Source organism: Podarcis melisellensis, assembly GCF_964234715.1.
Source record: "Podarcis melisellensis genome assembly, chromosome: 15".
Taxonomy (NCBI): Eukaryota; Metazoa; Chordata; class Lepidosauria; order Squamata; family Lacertidae; genus Podarcis; species Podarcis melisellensis.
This window is the reverse complement of record NC_138532.1, coordinates 38,021,179-38,042,178: the sequence shown is the minus strand read 5'-3', so window position 1 is coordinate 38,042,178 and position 21,000 is coordinate 38,021,179. Positions and strand designations below refer to the sequence as shown.

General features: G+C 45.8%; 1 protein-coding gene and 1 long non-coding RNA gene across 4 annotated transcripts in view; one reads left to right on the top strand and one right to left on the bottom strand.

Annotated features, from left to right (window-relative positions):
• The window catches only part of LOC309358042, a 50,323-nt gene extending 30,716 nt beyond the window's left edge, over positions 1-19,607 (bottom strand). Inside the window, exon 1 of the long non-coding RNA XR_014163301.1 lies at positions 18,988-19,607. This is a non-coding gene — a long non-coding RNA (uncharacterized lncRNA). The remainder of the gene's footprint in view (positions 1-18,987) is intronic.
• Positions 1,790-20,970, top strand: DUSP14 (dual specificity phosphatase 14). 3 transcript variants are annotated; one of them, XM_081890726.1, is made up of 2 exons: positions 1,790-1,945; positions 19,614-20,970. In XM_081890726.1, the coding sequence occupies exon 2, from the start codon at positions 19,722-19,724 to the stop codon at positions 20,316-20,318; it is 597 nt and encodes a 198-aa protein (XP_081746852.1). In that variant the 5' UTR covers positions 1,790-1,945; positions 19,614-19,721; the 3' UTR covers positions 20,319-20,970. The 3 variants fall into 3 exon arrangements, with proteins under 3 accessions (XP_081746852.1, XP_081746853.1, XP_081746854.1); XM_081890727.1 differs by lacking the exon at positions 1,790-1,945 and adding an exon at positions 14,234-14,380; XM_081890728.1 differs by lacking the exon at positions 1,790-1,945 and adding an exon at positions 18,000-18,933.
• Positions 20,971-21,000: the final 30 nt, after the last annotated feature.

Genomic DNA, 21,000 nt, shown 5'->3' with positions numbered 1-21,000 from the left:
TAGAACATTTAGTCAGAATCTCCTTTCTTGTAAATTGAGGCCACTGGTTCAAGTCCTACCCTCCAAGGCAGGAGAAAACAAGCTTGTTCCATCTTCCCTGTGACATGTACCCTTAAGATATTTGAAGATGGTTATTGTATCTCTTCTTAGTCTCCTTGTTTCCAGGCTAAACATACCTAGCTCCTTCAACCGTTCCTCATAAGGCTTGGTTTCCAGTCCCTTGATCATCTTGGTTGCCCTCTTCTGCACAGGTTCCACCTTCTCAACATCCTTCTTAAATTGTGGTGCCCAGAAATGGACACAGTACTCCAGGTGTGGTTTGACCAAGGCAGAATAGACGGGTACTATTACTTTTTCTTGTCCTGGATATTATAGAATAGCATTGCCTCTTTTTTTTTGCTGATGCTGATGCTGCATCACTCTGCTGTCTCATGTTAACCTTGTGGTCCACTAAGACCCCTAGATCCTTTTCACATGTACTGCTAGTAATCCATGTGCCCCCCATCTTGTATTTGTGCATCTGGTTCTTTCTGCTTAAATGCAGAAACTTACATCTGTCCCTATTGAAAGTTGTCATTCATTAAGTTGCATACTGTAATTCCCTTTCTAAAGCCATCCAAGTTGGCAGCTGCCACAATATCTAGTGGGAGCAAACTCCATGGTTGCTGGGAGTGGTTAGGATAGGTTTGGGAACCTCTGGCCCTCCAGATGTTGCTGAGCTACAATTTAACCATCCCTGGCCATTGGCCATGCTTTCTCGGCCTGATAGGAGTTATAAGATTGGAACTGGAGTGTTAGATTGGCCACTGTGAGAACAGGATGCTGGACTGGAAAGGCCCATGGCCTGATCCAGCACACAGGCTCTTCTGACAGTCTTATCAACAGGCTCAGGCGAACCCCAAAGTTTGCAGAAGTAGAAACTATCTGGGGGAGACGCAACCTGCCTCCCCAGTCGCCCATGATCAGTGAGCACAGAATGCTGGCTGACTTGGGGGTGGGATGGGATGGGATCTGGTGAAAAGGGGCATGGCTCGCCAGCAATCCCCAAAAGGGGCACTCCACACTGCAACATTCTATTGCAGGCCCCACTTCCATAGTTTAAATCATTGTCTCTTGACAATGATTTATGCATATGCCGCCCCAGGCAAAATAATGTGGTTGCACTGAGCAACAGGAATCAACAGCTGAAACTTTGCCCCATCCCCTCCTGGGCTTAGGGAAAATCCACCAACCACTTCATTCTTTTATTAAACGAGTGGGAGACCTGTTGTCCCAGCCCAGATACTGACGGACTACAACTCCCCTCGTCTCTGACCATTGGCCTGTTATTGGCTGATCTGAAGGGCCACAGATGCCCCTCCTCCTCCAAGCCCTGCTTCATCACGGCTTCATTTGTCCCAGGCCCAGGGCAATTCATTGATTTTCATTCATTTATTTATTCGCCTCCACTGAAAGGTCGAAAGGGCCTTCGGGCTGGCGGAACAGAGGGGGTGGGCACATTGCAAAACATGTGCTGGGGCTTAAGAAATTGTCTCAAATAAAGCCCCCTTAAGGGCCCAGGTCACGTTTTTTAAAAAGAGCCTTCCCTATTTCACAGGCCGGTGCCTTTAATTTTTTTTTTAAAAGGACAGAAAAACAGCCGGAGAAGCTTTGACTCATCTTGCTTATTATAGGCTCTTGCTGTCTGCCTGGTTTAGCCGTCTCTTAGTAACCCTGTGCACCACAGACACACACACACACATACAGCTGGGAAGGCGGAGCTTGGAGATCAGCTGTCAGCAGCTAGGCTCCGCCCCTCCCCACATTCCCCAGCGCACAGTAAGCGCAAAGACCAGAGCCCCATCCTCCCATTCATAAGCAAGGCTGAGCCAGCCTGCTTCTCAGCTGTTCTGGTGAGAGCAGACAGGAGGGATACCTTTCGGCTTGCGAAGCTTCTGCGGACCAGGTAAGCTGCCCCAAAGCTTAAGCCCTTGGATGGTGGACAGGTGCAGGAGAAGGTAGCTTGAAAGCGTTGCTTCTCCTAAAGGTGAGGAGAGAGGACAGAGAAACAAAGGCAAAGAGGGAGAAAGCAACTCATCTTGCCAACTCTAGGCAGGTTTGCAAGGTGCTTTTGGGGAACGCTTTTCCAGAAGTGATGCGCTTGGGAGGAAAACGCCGGCCACCCACTGAGTCTGGGGGCTGCCGGTTCGGGGAGCGAATCGTGAAACGGGATCCAGAGAGAGAGAGAGATGACTTGGGGATTTGGGGCACGATGAGCTAGGCTTCTCAAGTGCAAGAGTGGTAGGTGCATGGGCGTTTATGCTCCAAGATCGCACTTGTGGCTATTTACTCCCAAAGAACATCTACACTGATGCTGAGTCGGGAATGGGGAGGGACACGCTGGACGTACTTTTCTGTTCATTTAAACTGCTGGATATTCCATCTACGGCAATCTGTTTCAAGAGCAGGCTATAGAAAGCTGCTTTACACAGAGTCAGAGCGCTGGTGCACCTAGCTCAGCATGTCGACACTGGCTGGCAGCAGCAGACCCCCCCCCAGGGCAAAGGGTTTCTCCTAGCCCTACCTGAAGGCGCTGAGGATGGAACCTGAGACTTTCTGCATGCGAGGCAGATGCTCTATCTCTGATTCTCTGCCGCTTCCCTAGAGAAGGTCCCAGCCTATTTGCCAAGAGGTTTCTTCGAGCGTATTTTGGTATGGTGCCTCTAAGTCTCCTACCTGGTGCTAGTGATATTGGAGAGTGTTGCGTTCGTTCTTGGTATTGTGTAGTTGTTGTGGGAGGGGGGGAAGCAAGCGAAGAATTGGCCAGATATCTAGTTTCATCCTCTCTGGTGGAAAAGGAGGAGAAAACTAAAACAACAACAACAAATTGCCCTGTTCTTTTTAAAAAACAGGCATCTTCGAGGCTTGCTTTCCCTCCTCTGCTCCTGCAAAAATCCCTCCGACGTTTTTGCAGAGGACAGCTGGTCAGAATGATCTGTTGTTAATTATTGATTTAACGGTTACAGATCCTTTTCATTATGCGCTGCTCATTCAGAACTTTCCAAAGGAGGGTTTTTGTTTTGTTTTGATCATGCCACATTGTGCTGGCCAGCTTTTTAATGTTGGGTAGAGATCCCATCACACACAAACACCTCCCCCCTTTTTTTAATACACAATGTATTATTTTGTTGAAGGAGCTGTTTTAAAACCAAAACAATGTGGTTCTCCTTCACAGCCACCCTCTGGAGGTGGAGATAAATATTCCCGTTTTACAGAAGGGGAAAGTGAGGCATAGAGGCATCCCCTGAGGTTGGAGTCACATCCACTCTCTACATTTAAAGCAATAAACACAAACGTAAACGTAATAAACACAAAACACTCTATTGGCTCATACTAGGGATGGGGAGCCTGTGGCCCTACAGATATTGCTGAACTCCCATCAGCCCCAGCCAACAGGGAGGAATAGGGGGAGTTCTTGGCCAACGTACAACCCTGAGAGTTTCTTTGTTCCAGGAGCTGTTGGCTTTTGATGCACTCCACTCTCTAATCGTTTGTTTATATGGAGGTGGGAGGTGCAAATACTACACACCATAAATTTAAAGTATGTTGCTTCCCCCAAATAATCCTGGGAATTGTAGTTTACCCCTGCGGCACTACAAATCCCAGCATCCTTAACAAACTATAGTTCCCAGGATTCTTTGGGGAGAGACGTGTGCTTTAAATGTATGGTGTGTATGCCAGTCAGAGGTTTGAATAGCAGGTCAATATTGATGGCCTACAACTCCCACAATCCCTGAACATCGGCCATGCTGGCTGGGGTTGATGGGAGATGTAGTCCAATCACATGCAAAGGAATGCAGGTCCCCCCCCACGCTCTGTACCTGTTTAAGACCAGGCAACTCATCAGAGGTGCAGGGGAAATGTATTAACTTTGCACATAGGATTATGGAACCCCTTGCAATGCAAGGATCGAACCCGCAACCTTGGTGTTATCAGCACCACACTAGTTTAGCCCATGGGTAGGCAAACTAAGGCCCGGGGGCCAGATCCGGCCCAATCGCCTTCTCAATCTGGATGGTCTGGGAATCAGTGTGTTTTTACATGAGTAAAATGTGTCCTTTTATTTAAAATGCATCTCTAGGTTATTTATGGGGCATAGGAATTCGTTCATTTTTTTTTTTCCAAAATATAGTCCGGCCCCCCACAAGTTCTGAGGGACAGTGGACCGGCCCCCTGCTGAAAAAGTTTGCTGACCCCTGCAGTCTAGCCAACTGAGCTAAGTGGTGTTGTGTGGTGCTGGACTGTTAAGCAAATAATTGTGTAGCTCCTAAGCAGGGTTGACACATGTCCATAATTTCCTGGACATAGCTAGTATTCAGTCCTTGTAAACAGCGCCTGGGAAATCGCTGAAATGTCTAGGAAAATCTGGGTGTATGGTAGCCGGTAATGTAGTTTTTGGCGATTTTCATCACAAACAGAAACCTTTTTTTGGGGGGGGGGGAGATTTCCCAATAAAAGCTCAACAGCTCTGGGCAAAAAACCCCAACTTTTGTGTCTAGATTTTCACTTTTTGAAATATGGCAACCCTACTCCTAAGCATCTTCTTAGGTGTGGAAGGTTTGGTCCCCCAGCTCAGTGGATATCTTTGTTTTATACCCACAAGACCATGTTCCATGGTCGGAAGGGTGATGGGAGTCATAGTCTGGCAACTTCCAGGGGAAAAACCCAGATAATACATACAAAGAGAAAAGCAAACATTAACAGCAAAACTTTATCGATTCAACACATGTAGCTTTTGATAATAGAGTCATAAGAAAAATAACATACCAGGAGTGAATAAAATGGTTACCATTATAAAATTATAAACGCGGTATAAAAACACAACTTACGTTGTACACTGGGGGAAATAGGAAATGAGAAAACATTCTTGCCTGTTTATAGATGCCGCCAAATAAAATCATATTTCAAAGAGATTTGCCACCCGTGTGACATATATTTAATAAATAACCCCCAGACAGAGGTGAAATTGGAAAGATCAGTGTCACCCTTAGCCTCTTGAATATTGCATGTCAATTTCTCTGAGGTAGCAATGAACGTAACTTTTTTAAAATAAAGGTATCTAGTCTTTCCAACCTTAAGTGATTCCTAATTGAGAGTTTCTAGCTAACCAGTGGCATACAAATGTTCAAAGTAAAACATATGCTTCTAGGAAACCATCACTCTAGTACATTGAATAGTTAAGGCTAAATTAGTGTTCTAAGCAGCTAGATCTCAGTATTTTAAAGACTGTGGTCCAGTGGTTTGGGATTTTGTTTGTTGCTGGTCTAAACCACTGAGCCTAGGGCTTGCCTATTGGAAGGTCGGCGGTTCGAATCCCTGCAACGGGGTGAGCTCCCGTTGCTCAGTCTCAGCTCCTGCCAACTTAGCAGTTCAAAAGCACGTCAAAGTGCAAGTAGATAAACAGATACCGCTCTGGTGGGAAGGTAAACGGCATTTCCGTGTGCTGCTCTGGTTTCGCCAGAAGCGGCTTAGTCATGCTGGCCACATGACCCGGAAAAACTGTCTGTGGACAAATGTCGGCTCCCTCGGCCAGTAAAGCGAGATGAGCGCCGCAACCCCAGAGTCGTTCGCGACTGGACTTAACTGTCAGGGTCCTTTACCTTTATCTTTAAAAATACATTCACTTTTCTCATTCTGTGGGATCAACAGAGCAACAAAAACTCTTTTCATTTCCTTGTGGCAGATGCAAAGCTGATTTAGTGAAAACCTTCATTTTACCCTAGCTCTCATTGTATGTGATTCTCATTTTACCAGAGAGCTGTCGGTGAACTCCCAGCAACCATCCTTTTTTAAACAAAAGGTTCTTGTTAGGCTCCCGGATCTGCAGTTTCCCAACCCCTGCTCTTAAGGAACCCTGCCTAAGCTTCCTAGGAACTTCAGCCTTCCCAAAACAAATCTGCAGTAGTATGCCTCCCAACATGTGGCTCAGTAGCTTCTCGAATGCCTCCCACTAACTCCTAAGAGGCAGATAAAACAGGCCACAACCTGAAATGAGATACACCCAAGAGAGAGAACAAGTTCCAAGTCTCCGCATTCATATAATTGTAGAATTGCAGAGCTGGAAGGGATCCCTGAGGGTCATCTAGTCCAACCCCATGCAATGCAGGAATCTCAACACGTGGTCTCCCATCCAATTTGAAACCTTACTGGACCCTGCTTAGCTTTGCAAATGTGCTAGCAGTTTTATTGGTGAGGCAGCAGTCTTCACCATCTAGCACCAGCACCAGCTCCCATGAAAGATGGTCTAGGCCAGCCTTACCCCAACCTGGTGCCCTGTTGGACTCCCATCAGCACCCCTGGCTAGCAAGGCCAGTGATGACTGAAGTTTTCGTCCAACAACACTGGGAAGGCTGTAGGCACAATGGTCCAGGAGGATGCCAATCTGTATAACCAACCCAATCCAGGATATACTGTACATATCATACCATATATACCAGGAGTGGGGAACTTCTGGCCCTCCAGGTGTTGCTGAACTACAACTCCCATCACCCCCCCAAACAACATGGCCAGTGCCCAGGGATTATGGGTGTTGCAGTTCAGCAACATCTGGAGGGCTACAGCTCCCCACCCCCCTTTAGATACCCTGATTATATAGCAAGTTTTACTTTTTATCAGAAACTCAGTCCAGGCCTTTGCTTTAGATGGAGAAAGAAAGCTGATTCTATTGCCTTGTCCCAGCCTTTATTAATAATCGACTGCAACTCCCACGAGTGGCATTTGGACATTGCTTTGGCATGTACTTACAAGCTAATATATATATATATATATCCCTTTGCTTTGGCATGTACTTACAAGCATATATATATATATATATATATATGCTTTCGTAGATTTTCACGGGTACAGGAATGCAGGTTTTGGTGTCCTCGGGTGTCTTCCCGTGTAAAAGTTGGGGTGTCTAGGCGACGTTTCGACGAGGTCTCACTCGTCATCTTCAGGCTGGTGCTTTCGGCTTCTTGTTACTGGAACAGAGCAGGATCTCAGTGTTTGAGTTCCTATAAATACTGTTGAGGGGGTGTGGTGTATAGCCTCCAATGTTCTGGGCAGAGAGGAAGTTCCCAGGCTAGTGTGCCTTTTCTTCTTTTGTTCCTTAATTACTTGAGGGATATCTTGAGTGATTTCTTGAGTGATATCCTGAGTACCACTTAGGTGGGTCATTAGGTGTGGATTAGTTGCTAAAGTCTTTGTGTCTTGACCTCTTGAACTTTGTGAAGAGTTTTTCTGAGAAGATGGCTGTACTGCACTTAGTTGTGCTCTGGCTTGGCTTCGTGTATAGGGGCGAGCTGTGGTTTTGTGGCCTGTGTCAGCCAGATCTGTGTAGGGATTGCAGGGGGGTGCAGCATCCGGAGGTGCCACCATGGTTTGGCTACTGGATGGTGTCTGTAATTTATCTGTGGAGAGGGTCTGGGTTTGGGTCTGGTGTGGTTGATTGGTGATAGCGTTCTGTGTGCCTCTGGATCTGGTGTCAGTTTTTGTGGGGAGGGCTAATTTCCAGATGTCTGGCAAGCGGGATGTGTCGTCACGCTTGTTCATGTTGTGAGGGTGTTTCTCTATCTCGATGGCTTCATCTTCTCAGAAAAACTCTTCACAAAGTCCAACCTTGGCGGCAAATCTGTGCATACTCATGGTGTCTGGTTCTTATCACAACACCCAGGGCACCCAGGCACATAAACTGAGCCTAAAGCACACTCCATTAACACCTCCAAAAACAAGAGCAAGTCAAAGGCACTACGTTTAAATTGCAAATTCATGGATAATCAGCCTTGTCCTGCCTAGCACTTGCTGAAGAAAATTGCTACAAATCTGCAGCTCGCTCTACCTTGGGATCTGCATCATAAATAAAACCATCTTCATTTGCAGTAAGAGTTCTTTTAAAAATGGGTTGCCTGCAGACAAGCAGTGATGGGTTTGAGGGTATGCAGGGGTGCATTTTTAAATTTTGCTTCTTTTTAAGGCGAGGAGCCTGTCACCCTCCAGATATTGCTAGACTACAATTCCCATCATCCATGGCCATGCAGGCGAATGCTGATGACAAGTGGAGTCGCAACAACTGTGGAGCCACAATCTTCCCATTCCTGCCCCAAAGGGAGAGACCACGCAACTGGTGTGAGGGAACTTGAGGCCCTCCAAATGTTACTGGGCTCCATATCCCATCAGCCCCAGCTAGCATGTCCAGAACTCATGGATGATGGGAGTTATAGTACACCAGCATCTGGAAAGCTGCCTCTGCAAGCGCCCTAACAAAAAATTGTATATACATACACAAAATTGGCCATATTCTCGGCAAAGTCTCCTAGGCAGCTCAGTTTACCCGCTCCCTTCAGACCCTTATCTTCTTTGCCCAACAGTCAAGGAGGAAGGAGGCTTAAATGGCTTAAAATCCTTTAGTACGTCTGGCCTCCTTTACTTAAGGAACTGCTTTATTTCCTCTTCAAGGCCAGCCTTTTAACTTTGGGGAATGTCTAAGGGAAATGCCCCCCCTCTAATATGTAATTAGAGAGATGGCATGATTAATAAGTGTGTTTTGAAGAAGATGGATTTCGCATTTGTGCTGGGGCTGGTAGTTTAAATGAGGAAACAGAGGGAGAAGTCGACCTCAAGGCCAACAGGAAGCTGAGCACTTCTGACCTGGAGGCCTCACTCCAAGCTCAGAGACACATGGATGATTGTTAGCAAAACATCCAGGAAGCAAGCCTTTGCAGTAGACATGTCAAAGGCTCAGGCCTACTTGGAACTAACTCTCTCATGTGAAACCTCTCCACTTGTGAAGATCTCATTAAAATGGCCACCAATTTACATGGCTTCTAAAAAGATTGGACAGTTCCCTGGCAGATAAAACCATCAATGGCTATTAGGGCTGTACAAATGTGTCAATTTGTTTTCTCTCACATTCTCCATGTCTGCAAATCAGTTTGTAGGGAGGGGTTTAAGTCCTCGTGAAAATTTCAGCGACTTTTTCTCCTAATATTTTTGCAATTGTAATGCATTTTTAAATGTTATTTTCACCAATACTTGGGGGTTCCCAATCTGTGGTCCCTGACTGTCATTCAAGCGGTCCGTGGCATATCCGCATTATGCGTTTATATAGATTTTTCAATTGTCTTCTTCGTGCTTCTTTTATTTCTTAGGTTATAATTTATTGTATTATGATTTGAGTTCTATGGAATGAGAAGTCTAAAAGAATAGAGTACAATACAAAATAAAATAAGCAATAAAAACACAAGGACAAATGATACAGCGCCTAGCACCAGCGAATGGCAATTGCTACAAGAGGCAGAAAAATCATTAAGTGGTTTATAAGACCATCTTGGCCTTTGACACCTGTAATCAGTTTTAACTGTTGTGAATTCTAAAGTGTCATAAACCATCCTGGGACCTGCTGTTGAAGGGCAGGTAATAAATTTCATCATCATCATCATCATCAACAACAACAATTTTCAAGTGGCCCATGGGTGAAAAAGTTTGGGAACTGCCACAATAATAATGGCCATGTCTACGTACACTTCACTCCAGTATGTGCAATTCTGTACACGTTACTTGGCTGTTGAACGGCCCTGCAAAATTAAGAGAAGAGCAAATTCCAAAGGACAACTGTGTTTCAATTCACATTTCTTCCTGAAAGTGTGGATTTGTTCAGTTTGCTTTTAAATGCAAACTGAATCAAGCTTGTCCCCCATCTCCAGCTGATAGGGAAGACGATGGGGAAAGGATTGAGATTCCTGCGTTGCAGGGGGTTAGACTAGATGACCCTCAGGGTCCCTTCCAACTCTACAATTCTATGATTCTATGACTACTGTGCTCGGGTAATGCTTGTGGGCTTTCCAAAAGTGGCATCTGGTAGTCTGCTGCGAGAACAGGATGCTGGACTAGGTGGGCCTTATATAATAACAGGCGGGCCTTATATAATAACAGGCAACAGCCCTTATAATATGATGCCAGCCACTTGCAATTATTATTTTTCAAAAAAAAAGTAAAGAAAAGGCACTAGAAGCTTCAGAAATCCTCCAAGTCCACATGTGGTAGAAACATTGGACTAATTGTTGTTGTTGTTGTTGTTTAGTCGTTTAGTCGTGTCCGACTCTTCGTGACCCCATGGACCAGAGAACGCCAGGCACCTCTGTCCTCCACTGTTTCCCACAGTTTGGTCAAACTCATGCTGGTAACCTCGAAAACACTATCCAACCATCTCGTCCTCTGTCGTCCCCTTCTCCTTGTGCCCTCCATCTTTCCCAACATCAGGGTCTTTTCCAGGGAGTCTTCTCTTCTCATTGGACTAATACCCCCCCCCAAAAAAATGTCAATCCCCTTGCTCTTTTCTCATTAAAGGGCTTGAGCTTTGTTGGTAAATGTGGTTCCTTTTTTTAAAAAAAAACGTAATCATTTTTTTAAGGCTGAGAGCTTCTATTCAGTGGGGAAATTGGAACTCATTTGCTGTTAGTTCTGCTGAGTGACTGTCCAGATGAGTTTATGAAGCCTGCAGAGAATTATCTACAGAGCAGCAGAAGCGCCCTGGCCGACCACGAGCGGGGAGGACCTTGGCTGCATTTCCCCGCTCCCCTGCCACTGTACTGTGATTTGCAGCCATGTATAAAACACTCTATAAAAATAATTGGCTGGTGATGGCCTTCCTCCTCTGGCCTTGCTAACAGAAAGGGCATCATTTATTCTGACACTGACTGGCCCAGCATACTGGGGTTCAAAACACTAGACTGGGTCCAGACTCGTGGACTCGGAAATGGCTTGAGTCCATTGATTTCAGTGGATCTGCCCCAAGTCTAAATTTAGGTGGAAACGGCCCATAATCTTTGATTAAAATGGCATTTAAAAATAAACAGACAGCATATATAAGCACATTCCTGCCCCCTTCAGCCCAAGAATATTGGGAATTGTAGTTTGCTAAGGGTGCTAGGACTTGTAGATCTGTGAGGAGTGACCTACAGGTCCAAGGATTTGGGGCAGTGAACTTTAAATGCACGATGCACACAGGCATTTTCTGAGCATTTTTATCATTTTTTTGTTAACCTAACAGGGGTTTAAATGCTGAGAATTTAGACCAGGCATCCCCAAACTCGGCCCTCCAGATGTTTTGGGACTACAACTCCTATCATCCCTAGCTAACAGGACCAGTGGTCAGGGGTGATGGGAACTGTAGTCCCAAAACATCTTGAGGGCCGAGTTTGGGGGTACCTGACTTAGTAAAAAGATGAAATACCAAGACACCAAGATAATAACTGAGCCGGTCTGCCCCCATGCCCATATTTCTTCCTCCCTGAGCTGGACACGGCTCCCTCAACTCAATGAAGTAGCCAGCCACATAATCCATTTTGATATAGTGATTGTTGCAAGGGCTCGTTTAACGAGTACTGCTGCTTTGAGGTTTAATCTCTGAAGAAATTAAAACGAGTGACGTTCACAGGGATTTAAAAACAACAACAAAACCCCAAAAGAGAGTGGTGCCCTGCCGGGCAGCAGGTGAAGTCCTGGCGTATCTTCTTGGACACACCATGGCAATCCAAGACGCAGCTGCCCTCGTTCTAGTTGGGCCTCTGAGTTCAAGAGCAGGCTTCAGTGTCGCTTGCCCCAGGCTCCTGCACCAGATCCAAGAGGATACTTTGTCCCTGCCTGGGCCCCCGTAGGACACCAAAAACCCATAATCTTAGGAAAGATTGGCATTTGCCCCTTCCCTTTGCAGTGACAAAGCAAGGCAGATAAGGCAAGTCCTGCTTCTCCCTTAGCTCTGAAAAAAAGAGCAGAGGATCAGGATCGTCTGAGCAGAATAAAAGGGCTGACCAGCCGAGTGGGGAGTAGGGCTGGGCAACATATCGTCCAAAACAGGTTTGAAGTCCATATGGTGCGGGGTATAATTAATGAATTATTTTATTTATTTATTTATTGGTGGTGGTGGTGGTATAGGTTTCATAATTTTTGACCTGGCCCTGTATTGCGAATCATGATGAGTGTGCTATGCAAAAATCACAATGTGGGGGGAAACCATGAAGCTAGCCAATGCCTCTACATAGCTCTATCCTTATTTCAGACATGTATCAGTGTATCGCGATGTTTCGCTGGTGATATATTGCAATGTTGAAAACCAGATATTGCCCAGCCCGCGTGGGGAATGGAGCGTCATGGAAGATGAGCCTATATCAAGCGGCTACTAAGGTTACCAGATTTATTTTTTTCAATGAATCCAGGGACACTTTTCAATTTCAATAGGCACGATAGGATTTTGTCAGGGGACTGATTTGTAAATCCGGGGACTGTCCCTGGGAAACAGGGATGTCTGGTAACCTTACTAACTAACATTGATGGCTATGTTTTCCTTCCGCTGCAATATGCTGGGAACGCAAGTGGGGAAAGAGGGTTGTTGCACTCTTATCCTGTTTGCAGGATTCCCATAGGGGCATCTTGCTTGCCCTCTGTGAGAACAGGATGCTGGACTAGACGGGCCGTGGGCCTGAACCAGCACAGCTCCCCTTATGCGCCTATCAACCTGGGCCTGGTCCAGTGCTCTAACCACTATGCCACACTGCCCAGAACCATCCCAGCTTGCAATGTGCAACCGTAGAGGATCACATGCTAGTTCATGCAGGCATGCAATGTACACCCTGGAAACGCTGCCCCTCCCAAAAAAAGCTCTCTGCTTAGTGCTGAGGTTCCTTTTTGCCAGGCAGGCTGGTGTAAAAACACTGCCATAAAAAAATAAAAATTAAGGGGTAATAGGGAGATGTCTTGCAGAGTCATTAGGGAGGACAAAAAGAGATGGAATGAAACAAGCAGTACTGTATCAGATCTTGTCACTTAAATTGGTATTTAGCAGCAGGAGGGTAATGATGTCAGAAGGGGGGTTGCTTTATGTTTCTAACCGTTTTTACCCTGGAGGCTTATTACTACAGTCTTTGAATGTATCGGCCTGCCTTGGGCAGAATTGGACCCATCAATCCAGACTGGCCCAGTACACAGAATGCAGTGCCTGCGACAGATCTCTAAGGCTTCCATACAGACGCTGGGCCCTGGGCCTTAGTTCATATCTATCGATACCCACCTGCCATGCCTTGGGGATGAACTAGAGCCATCCATTCAGGTTAATGGTGGTCAGAACCTCTGGCCGGATTAGGCTTGTGGGACTGTTTTCCCCAAACCACATTCCTCTGTCCCACATCTGATGCCAAATATATGATGTCAACACAACTGGTTGGTGCTTACAGAAAGCCTGATTGGCTGTCGTGGTTATATCAAATGATTGACAGGTGGGCGGCCCAGCCCACTTGTCAAAATGGCCCACAGGTGGTGGGAGAAATTGCTCAGGATCCAATTTAGAATCCGTTTTAGATTCTGGTTTACCGAGCAGAGATACAACTTGGTCTAGTCCTTAGAGGTCATCCAGGGAGGTGGCAACTTTATGTATGTCACACCACTTCAGACCTAATTGTGGTGGTCCATGGAGCTGAATATTCCACCAAACAAAATCAAGATTCTCTGCCTATGGAAAGCTAGCATGTCAGGGTGAAGGGCTTCACCTTGGCAAGTTAGTTGTCAATGTGCAGGGAGATTACACACACACACACACACACACACACACACACACACACACAATATCCCAGGGAGCATTCTGTCATGAAGCCTCCTGTCTGCAGCCTGCTGTACCACAGGCTGCCTACCTCATTGGAAGCTTGTAAGCACAAGGCCTAAATTTTAATTTTTTTAAAAACCTACAACTCTAGCTACAAACATCCAACATGCAATGCAAGGTTTGCCCAACCTTGTGTCAAGAAGAGCTTCAGTACCTAAATAGGGGAACTGTGTGTTTTTCAATTGAAATATCTGTATATTCTTCAAAGAAAGACAATGTAGTTTACACTTGATTAATTTACCATACACATCTTTTTAGAAGTCATGAGTCAGGACTCTAAGTAATCAGGAGCAGACCTTGGTAATTTGGAGCCCTAAGCGAGGACAAAATTTGGGACAATTTTTCTTATTTTCACAATCATTTCTTTTGGTACAGTTGCTTTTTATGGATCTTCTCAGTAGGTACCCATATAAATATATGTTTTATTATTATTTCGTGCCCCCTTGACTCACGGCCCTGTGTGGGAGAACCGCCTGCAGTGCCCTAAATCCAGCACTGAATTAATCCCACCCAACAGCCTTTCACGTTTAGGGTGATTGGCTGAGTTAAATGCTGATGTCACAAAGGAAGCTTTTCAGATGCTTGAAGCAATTTGAAGTTATGTTCAGTTCAGTAAGCAGTGACTGAATAGGCTAGCAGCCATTCGGTGGGGCAAGACATATAGAAAACTTCATGGTGGAACCTGGCTTCCATGAAAGGATGAAAAAGGTAGTGACATCATCATATTTTGTGTTTTTGATAAAACACACAAACAGAACATTGGGAAATCCAGTTAACCATAGATTTCCCTTTTATGTGGGGCCTTGCAAAGACAATTTTACATTGGGGTGCTAGGAAAGGGGAACCAGAAAATGTAACAACGGGGAAGAAAGAAAAGCCTAGAAGCAAAATGTTCTGGAGAGAAGCTGTTTTTAAAAAAAATAATATTCCTGAGAACTAGAAACGTGGTTGTTTTAAAAACAAAACTATAATGGAGAGCTGCGATGCTTCCCACTGTTTTACAGTGGTACCTCGGGTTACATGCGCTTCAGGTTACATGCACTTCAGGTTACAGACTCCGCTAACCCAGAAATAGTGCTTCAGGTTAAGAACTGTGCTTCAGGTTGAGAACAGAAATCGTGCTCCGGCGGCAGCGGGAGGCCCCATTAGCTAAAGTGGTGCTTCAGGTTAAGAACAGTTTCAGGTTAAGTACAGACCTCCGGAACGAATTAAGTACTTAACCCGAGGTACCACTGTAGTGATGGCGAATCCAGAGGCCCTCCAGATATTGATAGACTATCCCTAACCCCAGTTTGCCCCAGATCTGCATAACATTTGGTCAGGGATGATAGGAGCTGTACCCTAAGAACTTCAGCTTCCTCTTCCACCCACCATTCCGAGCTTGCATAGCACCGAACCAACTGAAGCTGTTTTTCAGAAACACCACCCAGTTCCTTACTCTCTCCCCACCCCACACACTTCTTTCCTTTGAAAACTGGCCAACACCGTCTCTTATTATTAGGATTTAAAAACATGCTCTTGCTTTTAAACTTTGAGCTTAGTAGAGAGTTAATGAGATGTTGCATTTTCCATGGGCTTTAGATAATTTTAGGATTTTGTGTAGTTGGGCTTTTACGGTTGGGTGTATTTTCAAAGACATCACAGGCCTCTTGAAGCAGTTCTTTGCCTCAAGCGGCATATTTAACAAACAGCTAAGCACATAAGCCCACTCACTCTCGAATACACCTTCTGGGGTGGGATTTTTGCACTGCAATTAAATGTAAGTGCATAAAATGATCATGCTGGAGCCCACCTAGTCTGTTCTCATAATGGCCTCTCAGATTATTCAATAATTTAAGTAAGCCATGATTGTTACCCTCAGTCCTCCTCCTGGTTGACCTTTGTTGTAAGAATTATTCCTATTTTTTGGTATATTACAATTGCATCTTGCCTGTCCTCCACGGAACTCAAGAACACATCGTGCTGCCCTCACAACAACCCTGTGAGGTAGATCAGGCTTGCAAGGTGGTCCCTAGCGCAAGGTCACCCGATGAGCTTCTTGACAGAGAGGGGATTTCGACCTGCATATCCCTGAACCTAGTTTGACACTCTCAACCACAATTCCAGGGGTGGGGAATCTGTGGTCCTCCAGATGGTGTTGGACTCCAACTCCCATCAGCCTTAATCAGCATGGCCAGTGGTCAGGGATGATGGGAGTTGTAGTAAAAAAACAACAACCTGGAGGGTCGCTGGTCCCTTGCAATCTTCAACACTACAACACACCAAGCTCCTATGACTGAGATCATGAACTTGAGGCACTTGGAACATTGAAATCAGAATTGTACATATGTTTTAGACTCAGAACATGGGAGCACAGGAAACTGCCTTTTACAGAGTCATACCATTGGTTTATCTTGCTCAGTACTGTCTACACCAGTGATGGCCAAATTTGGCCCTCCAGATGTTTTGGGAATACAACTCCCATCATCCCTAGCTAACAGGACCAGTGGTCAGGGATGATGGGAGTTGTAGTCCCAAAACAGCTGGAGGGCTGAGTTTGGCCACAACTGGTCTGCACTGACTGGCAGCAGCTTTCTAGGGTTCCAGGCAGGGTCCTCTCCCAGCCCTGCCTGGAGATGATGTGGATTTAAAATCAAACCTTCAGCAAGCGAGACAGATGCTCTACTACTGTGTTATACAGCCCTCACTCCCACTTCAAATCTCCAAGTGTGTTTCCTTATGTAGCCAAATTAGCACCATTCAAGCCTAAGAGGAAAACTCCAAGCTTTGCAGAAGTGTAAAAATATTTAGGGTAAAATAAACCCAAGGGAGAGAAAATGCAAAAACAACTCAGTGCGAGAATTGAGGATGTTCCCTGGGCACAGAATGAACCAGCTGACTGTTTTGCAGGGGAGGAAATCGGATGTGGGAGGAGGGAAGAAATGGAGTAGCTCAGGAAAGGGCACAATTGACTGGCTGGCATCCTGAACAGAAGCACTCCGCACTGCAACATTTGGTTGCAGATCCCACTGGTCACGAGTCACTGCCAATATTTGCCATTAGCTTGGGCGTGAGTCAGGTTCTTAAGTCTTCCCACTTTGAAGCCAGCGCATATTTATTAAGGACAAATTTGTGGCTTGGCTCTAAGCACCAGCAAAAAGCCACTCAAAAAAGGAAGAAAGAACAAACTTCAAAAGGGCAGGGAAATATCAAGGAAGCTCTTAACAAAGCTGACTCCCGGCTGGAAAAGCTGATCTGTGAATAAACACACACAAGCCTCGAATTTGACTTTAAAAATAAAGCGCTTAGCACGGTGCTCTGGCTTTGCCTCCCCTCACCTTGGCGGTAAGCGTGTCACTCAGGCCAACTTGATCTGAGGCCAAGGCAACCTGACCTGCTCAGCCAGGGCTTGCAACAATCCAGGGGGTTCATTTTGTGACCAAGACAATTCACAGTTTGTGCCCCTTTTTGTTCAGATCCTGTGCTCAGCAATCACAACTCTGCAGCAACCTTGTATTATCCATTGTAATGATCAGGCTGTTCCTCAATGTTTTTACTCTGCTCTTTCAGCAAATAAGGTGCTAGGCTTTTAAAATAAGCAGCAAGTAAATGCAGTATAATGCAGAATGATGATGACCAGCACGAACATTGGCCTGAAATAGCCAGGCGCTTCTTATTTTTTTAAGACAGAGAAAACAATTGATGTACACATGCATGGAAGAATTTTCTCTCAAAGTTGACTCAGATGAACATAGCTCTCCCCACTGTCCTTCGCAGCAGTCTTACCCTGCCAGACTAGAGAGAGCTGTTTCTTTCCACCCTCCTGCGTTTTTGGAAGCAAGCAAACCTTGAAAAAGAAAATGCTTGGATGGTGCAAAGCTGTGGTGTGAATTAATTAGCCAAGTGTTTCCAGTTAGGTTTTATTCCTTTTTTTGCTTTTTCAGCATCACAGCTGCAAAAGCCTACCATTTCCACCCCGACTCCCTGATCCTCACTGCCATTCACACCCAATACGGGGGTAGGGGGGGAGAGAAACAAATCTAATAAACCAAAGTATAGAAAATACGGTACAGAAAACGCCAAGCCTCCCACACTAAAGCCACAGCTTGGTTTATTTTAATTCCTCCAGCACTGAGATTCCAAAGAACTATGAATGTGAGGAAAAATATGTTTCAAGGTGTCCTGTTGGCATTATTAATTACATTTTATCCTGCCCTTCCTAAAGGGAGTTTAGGATTGTGTACGTAGTTCTCCCCTCTTTTTTTCCTCACAACAACCTGGCAAGGTAGAGTAAGGCCAAGAGACACAGCACAGCTTTATGGCTCTGTGGGGATTTGAACCCAAGTCACTAATAACCGCCCCTTTGTAGTATTTTCAGAGGCCACAGTGGCATCTGCAAAAGCATGATGGAACTGCTTTTGCAAGAGTCGCTGCTTGACAGTGCTTGCAAACCTCGCTTTCAGCCGAGCTGCATCATTACACCTGGCGTAGGGCAGGTAAACATGGCAGGGCCAAAACAGCTTCGTCAAAAGCCTAATTTGGCTCGCGGGCCAGAGGTTTCGCACTGCGGTTTGATATATTGGAGGATGGCTGCCAAAAAAACGAGGGCCAATGAGATCAAAGTTTCAGAGTCAGGGCAGCCAAAGATGCGCATGTTGCACTAACGAAGCCGGCTCGTTAAGAGAGGTAGTGAAGAATGGGGTCTTGCCCCTGAATGAGTCTATTGAAAGGCCTCTGGAGCTGGAGAAACCTCCCTTTAAACGCTCCCCTGCCAACTCTTTTGTTGCGTTTGAATTAAAATTCCACACCGTCAGGCAAACACAACCACACACCATAGTGGATTTATCAGTGCTTGCTGCAACGAGGGTGGGTTTTTTTGTTTATTTTTGGCCTAGCGAGGCGCTTTGTGCCTGAGGTGATTATTAAACCAAGCGTGTTAAAATGACAACCTCAGAGGAACACAATGCCTTGCTGCTCTTATTTATTTGGCAGCTTTTACACACGCAATTAATTTAACCTTGCAAATAGCCTTCTCCCTTTTGTCGGCATCTAGGATGCTGCTGAGGGTCCAAGCAGTCCACCTGACACAGTTTGACATCTGCTGTGGGACCCCCGCCCCAAAAAAAGACCTGCTGGATCTAGCAGCTGCCATTTATAAATTTCCCACAATGCCTTGGAGTCTACAACTCCCATGTTAAATGGAGGCTGGGGTTTGGGGGGTTGACTAAAGGGCTGCCAAAGCTCCCACCCCAATCACATCTCGATCTGCTCCCCCCAAAATGGTACATGAGGGGTACCCTAGAGTTATCTCACCGCCAAAGTAAATGCTTCCTTACCTCATAATGAAAGTCCAGGCAGAAAAGGCAAAAGGCAGTGGTGTTATTTTCAGTACAGCAACCAAGCAGCCAAACTGAGGGTGCCTGGAGGACATTAAAATTAGTCTCTGGGGCCAGAGGTTGTAGCTCTTTCCACCCCCAAGCAAGGAACTATGGGAGTTGTAGTCCAGTGAACAACAGGCAGGCCGATAAAACTATACTTCCCAAGGGTCTTTGCAAGCAGGCTTGTCTGTTAGCCCTCATTTATGGGGCCTGGGGTTTTTTGCATATATTATAGGGTTGCTATATTTCAGAAAGTAAAAACCAGGACACCCCAAAATTGAGCCAAATGTCTCTGGCTTGCAAATGTAGCCATGGGTCTGAAACGGTTGGCAACCTCTACCCCAAATCAGCATTATTTTATTTAACTGTTTATTCTGCTGTTCTTCCAAGGTGCTCAGAGGCAGCACACATGGTCCACATTTAACTGGGCTCCTTTGGGCAGGAACAGCTGGGCAGAAACCAAAGAAATAAAACAATAAAACTTGCATTGGCAGCTGTGCCATGTTTAACCTTTCACAGCCCCTAGCTTTCTGGCATGTACAGACATGTTTTTGTAAAGCTGTTGTTCCTTGGCGTTTTTGCAGGTGAAGTAACAACGTAAGCAGATCTCCGCCACCTTGCCAAGACAGGAATTTTAATCTGGGTTTTGCGCACCTGGAATGGAAGCCTGAGGACCTCCTAGGACCCTGCTCATGACCTCCCGAAGGCACTACACTTTGCCACGAACTCTAATGACTCCTCGCCTGTATTCCGAAGGGGCGCTGGGCGGCATTGCCCAAATCACCCCCTTCCTGTACATCAGTAAGGGAAGCGTGGCCTCCAACAGGCAGCTCCTCCTGGCCCGCGGGATCACATGCATCGTCAATGCCACCATCGAGCTCCCCAATTTCAACTTCCCCGAGTTTGAGTACGTCAAAGTGCCTGTAGCTGACATGCCAAACGCCCCCATCTCCTTGTACTTTGACAGCGTGGCCGACAAGATCCAGAGCGTGGCACGGAAGCACGGTGTGACCCTGGTCCACTGCGCGGCTGGCGTGAGCCGCTCGGCAACTCTCTGCATTGCCTACCTTATGAAATACCAGAATGTCACCTTGTTGGAGGCCTACAACTGGGTGAAGTCCAGGCGCCCGGTCATCCACCCCAATGTGGGCTTCTGGAGGCAGCTCATAGACTATGAGCGGGAGCTGTATGGGAGGAACACCGTTAAAATGGTACAGACTCCATACGGCATCATGCCAGATGTTTACATGAGGGAGAGAAGAACCTTCGTGCCTTACTGGGGGATCTGAAGGGAGTCGGCAAGGAGCAGAAAGAACGAGGTCTTTCAAACCAGTCGCATGGAGAGAGTTAACGGTCTCTCCTCGAGGTCCACTTCTTCGGTTCCTTTGTGAGACAGCATTTTTATTTCCAGAGCACTAAACCAGCAACCCTCATAATCTGGGGGGGCCTTAATCCTAACGTCCCGTGGAGTGAATGTTGCAGCTACTTTGGTGAAGATGTACAGCACCCACAAAACGAAACCGCAAGCCCAGTTCGACAATATACATAAATGAAGCCAAGCACACGAAAAACGGCGGAAGATGTGACCCAAATATTGTCTGTGAATGCGGTAGCTTCTTCTTTTTCTTCTCCTGTATCCCTCCCTTGTTACACCAGCTTGTTGGCCAAAAAAAAAGCCTCATCAGGAGAAGATTGGACCTTTCCTTTTTCCAAAGGAAAGATTACTCTATAATGTTGGGTTAGAAAAAAAAAAATACATGGTCAACATCCGAACCCAGAGAAATACTATGCCCTTGAAATTTTATTTTAAAAGTTTTTGAAAGATTTATCCAGAAAGGTTTTCCATCCCTTTTTGGGGAACTTACAACTAATGTTTGATTTGGGGGTTGGGGAGAAGAATATTAACCAGACAATCCGCCACAAATAAAATAATTTGGACAACCAAGGTGTCCTGTTCTTTTTCTCCCTTAC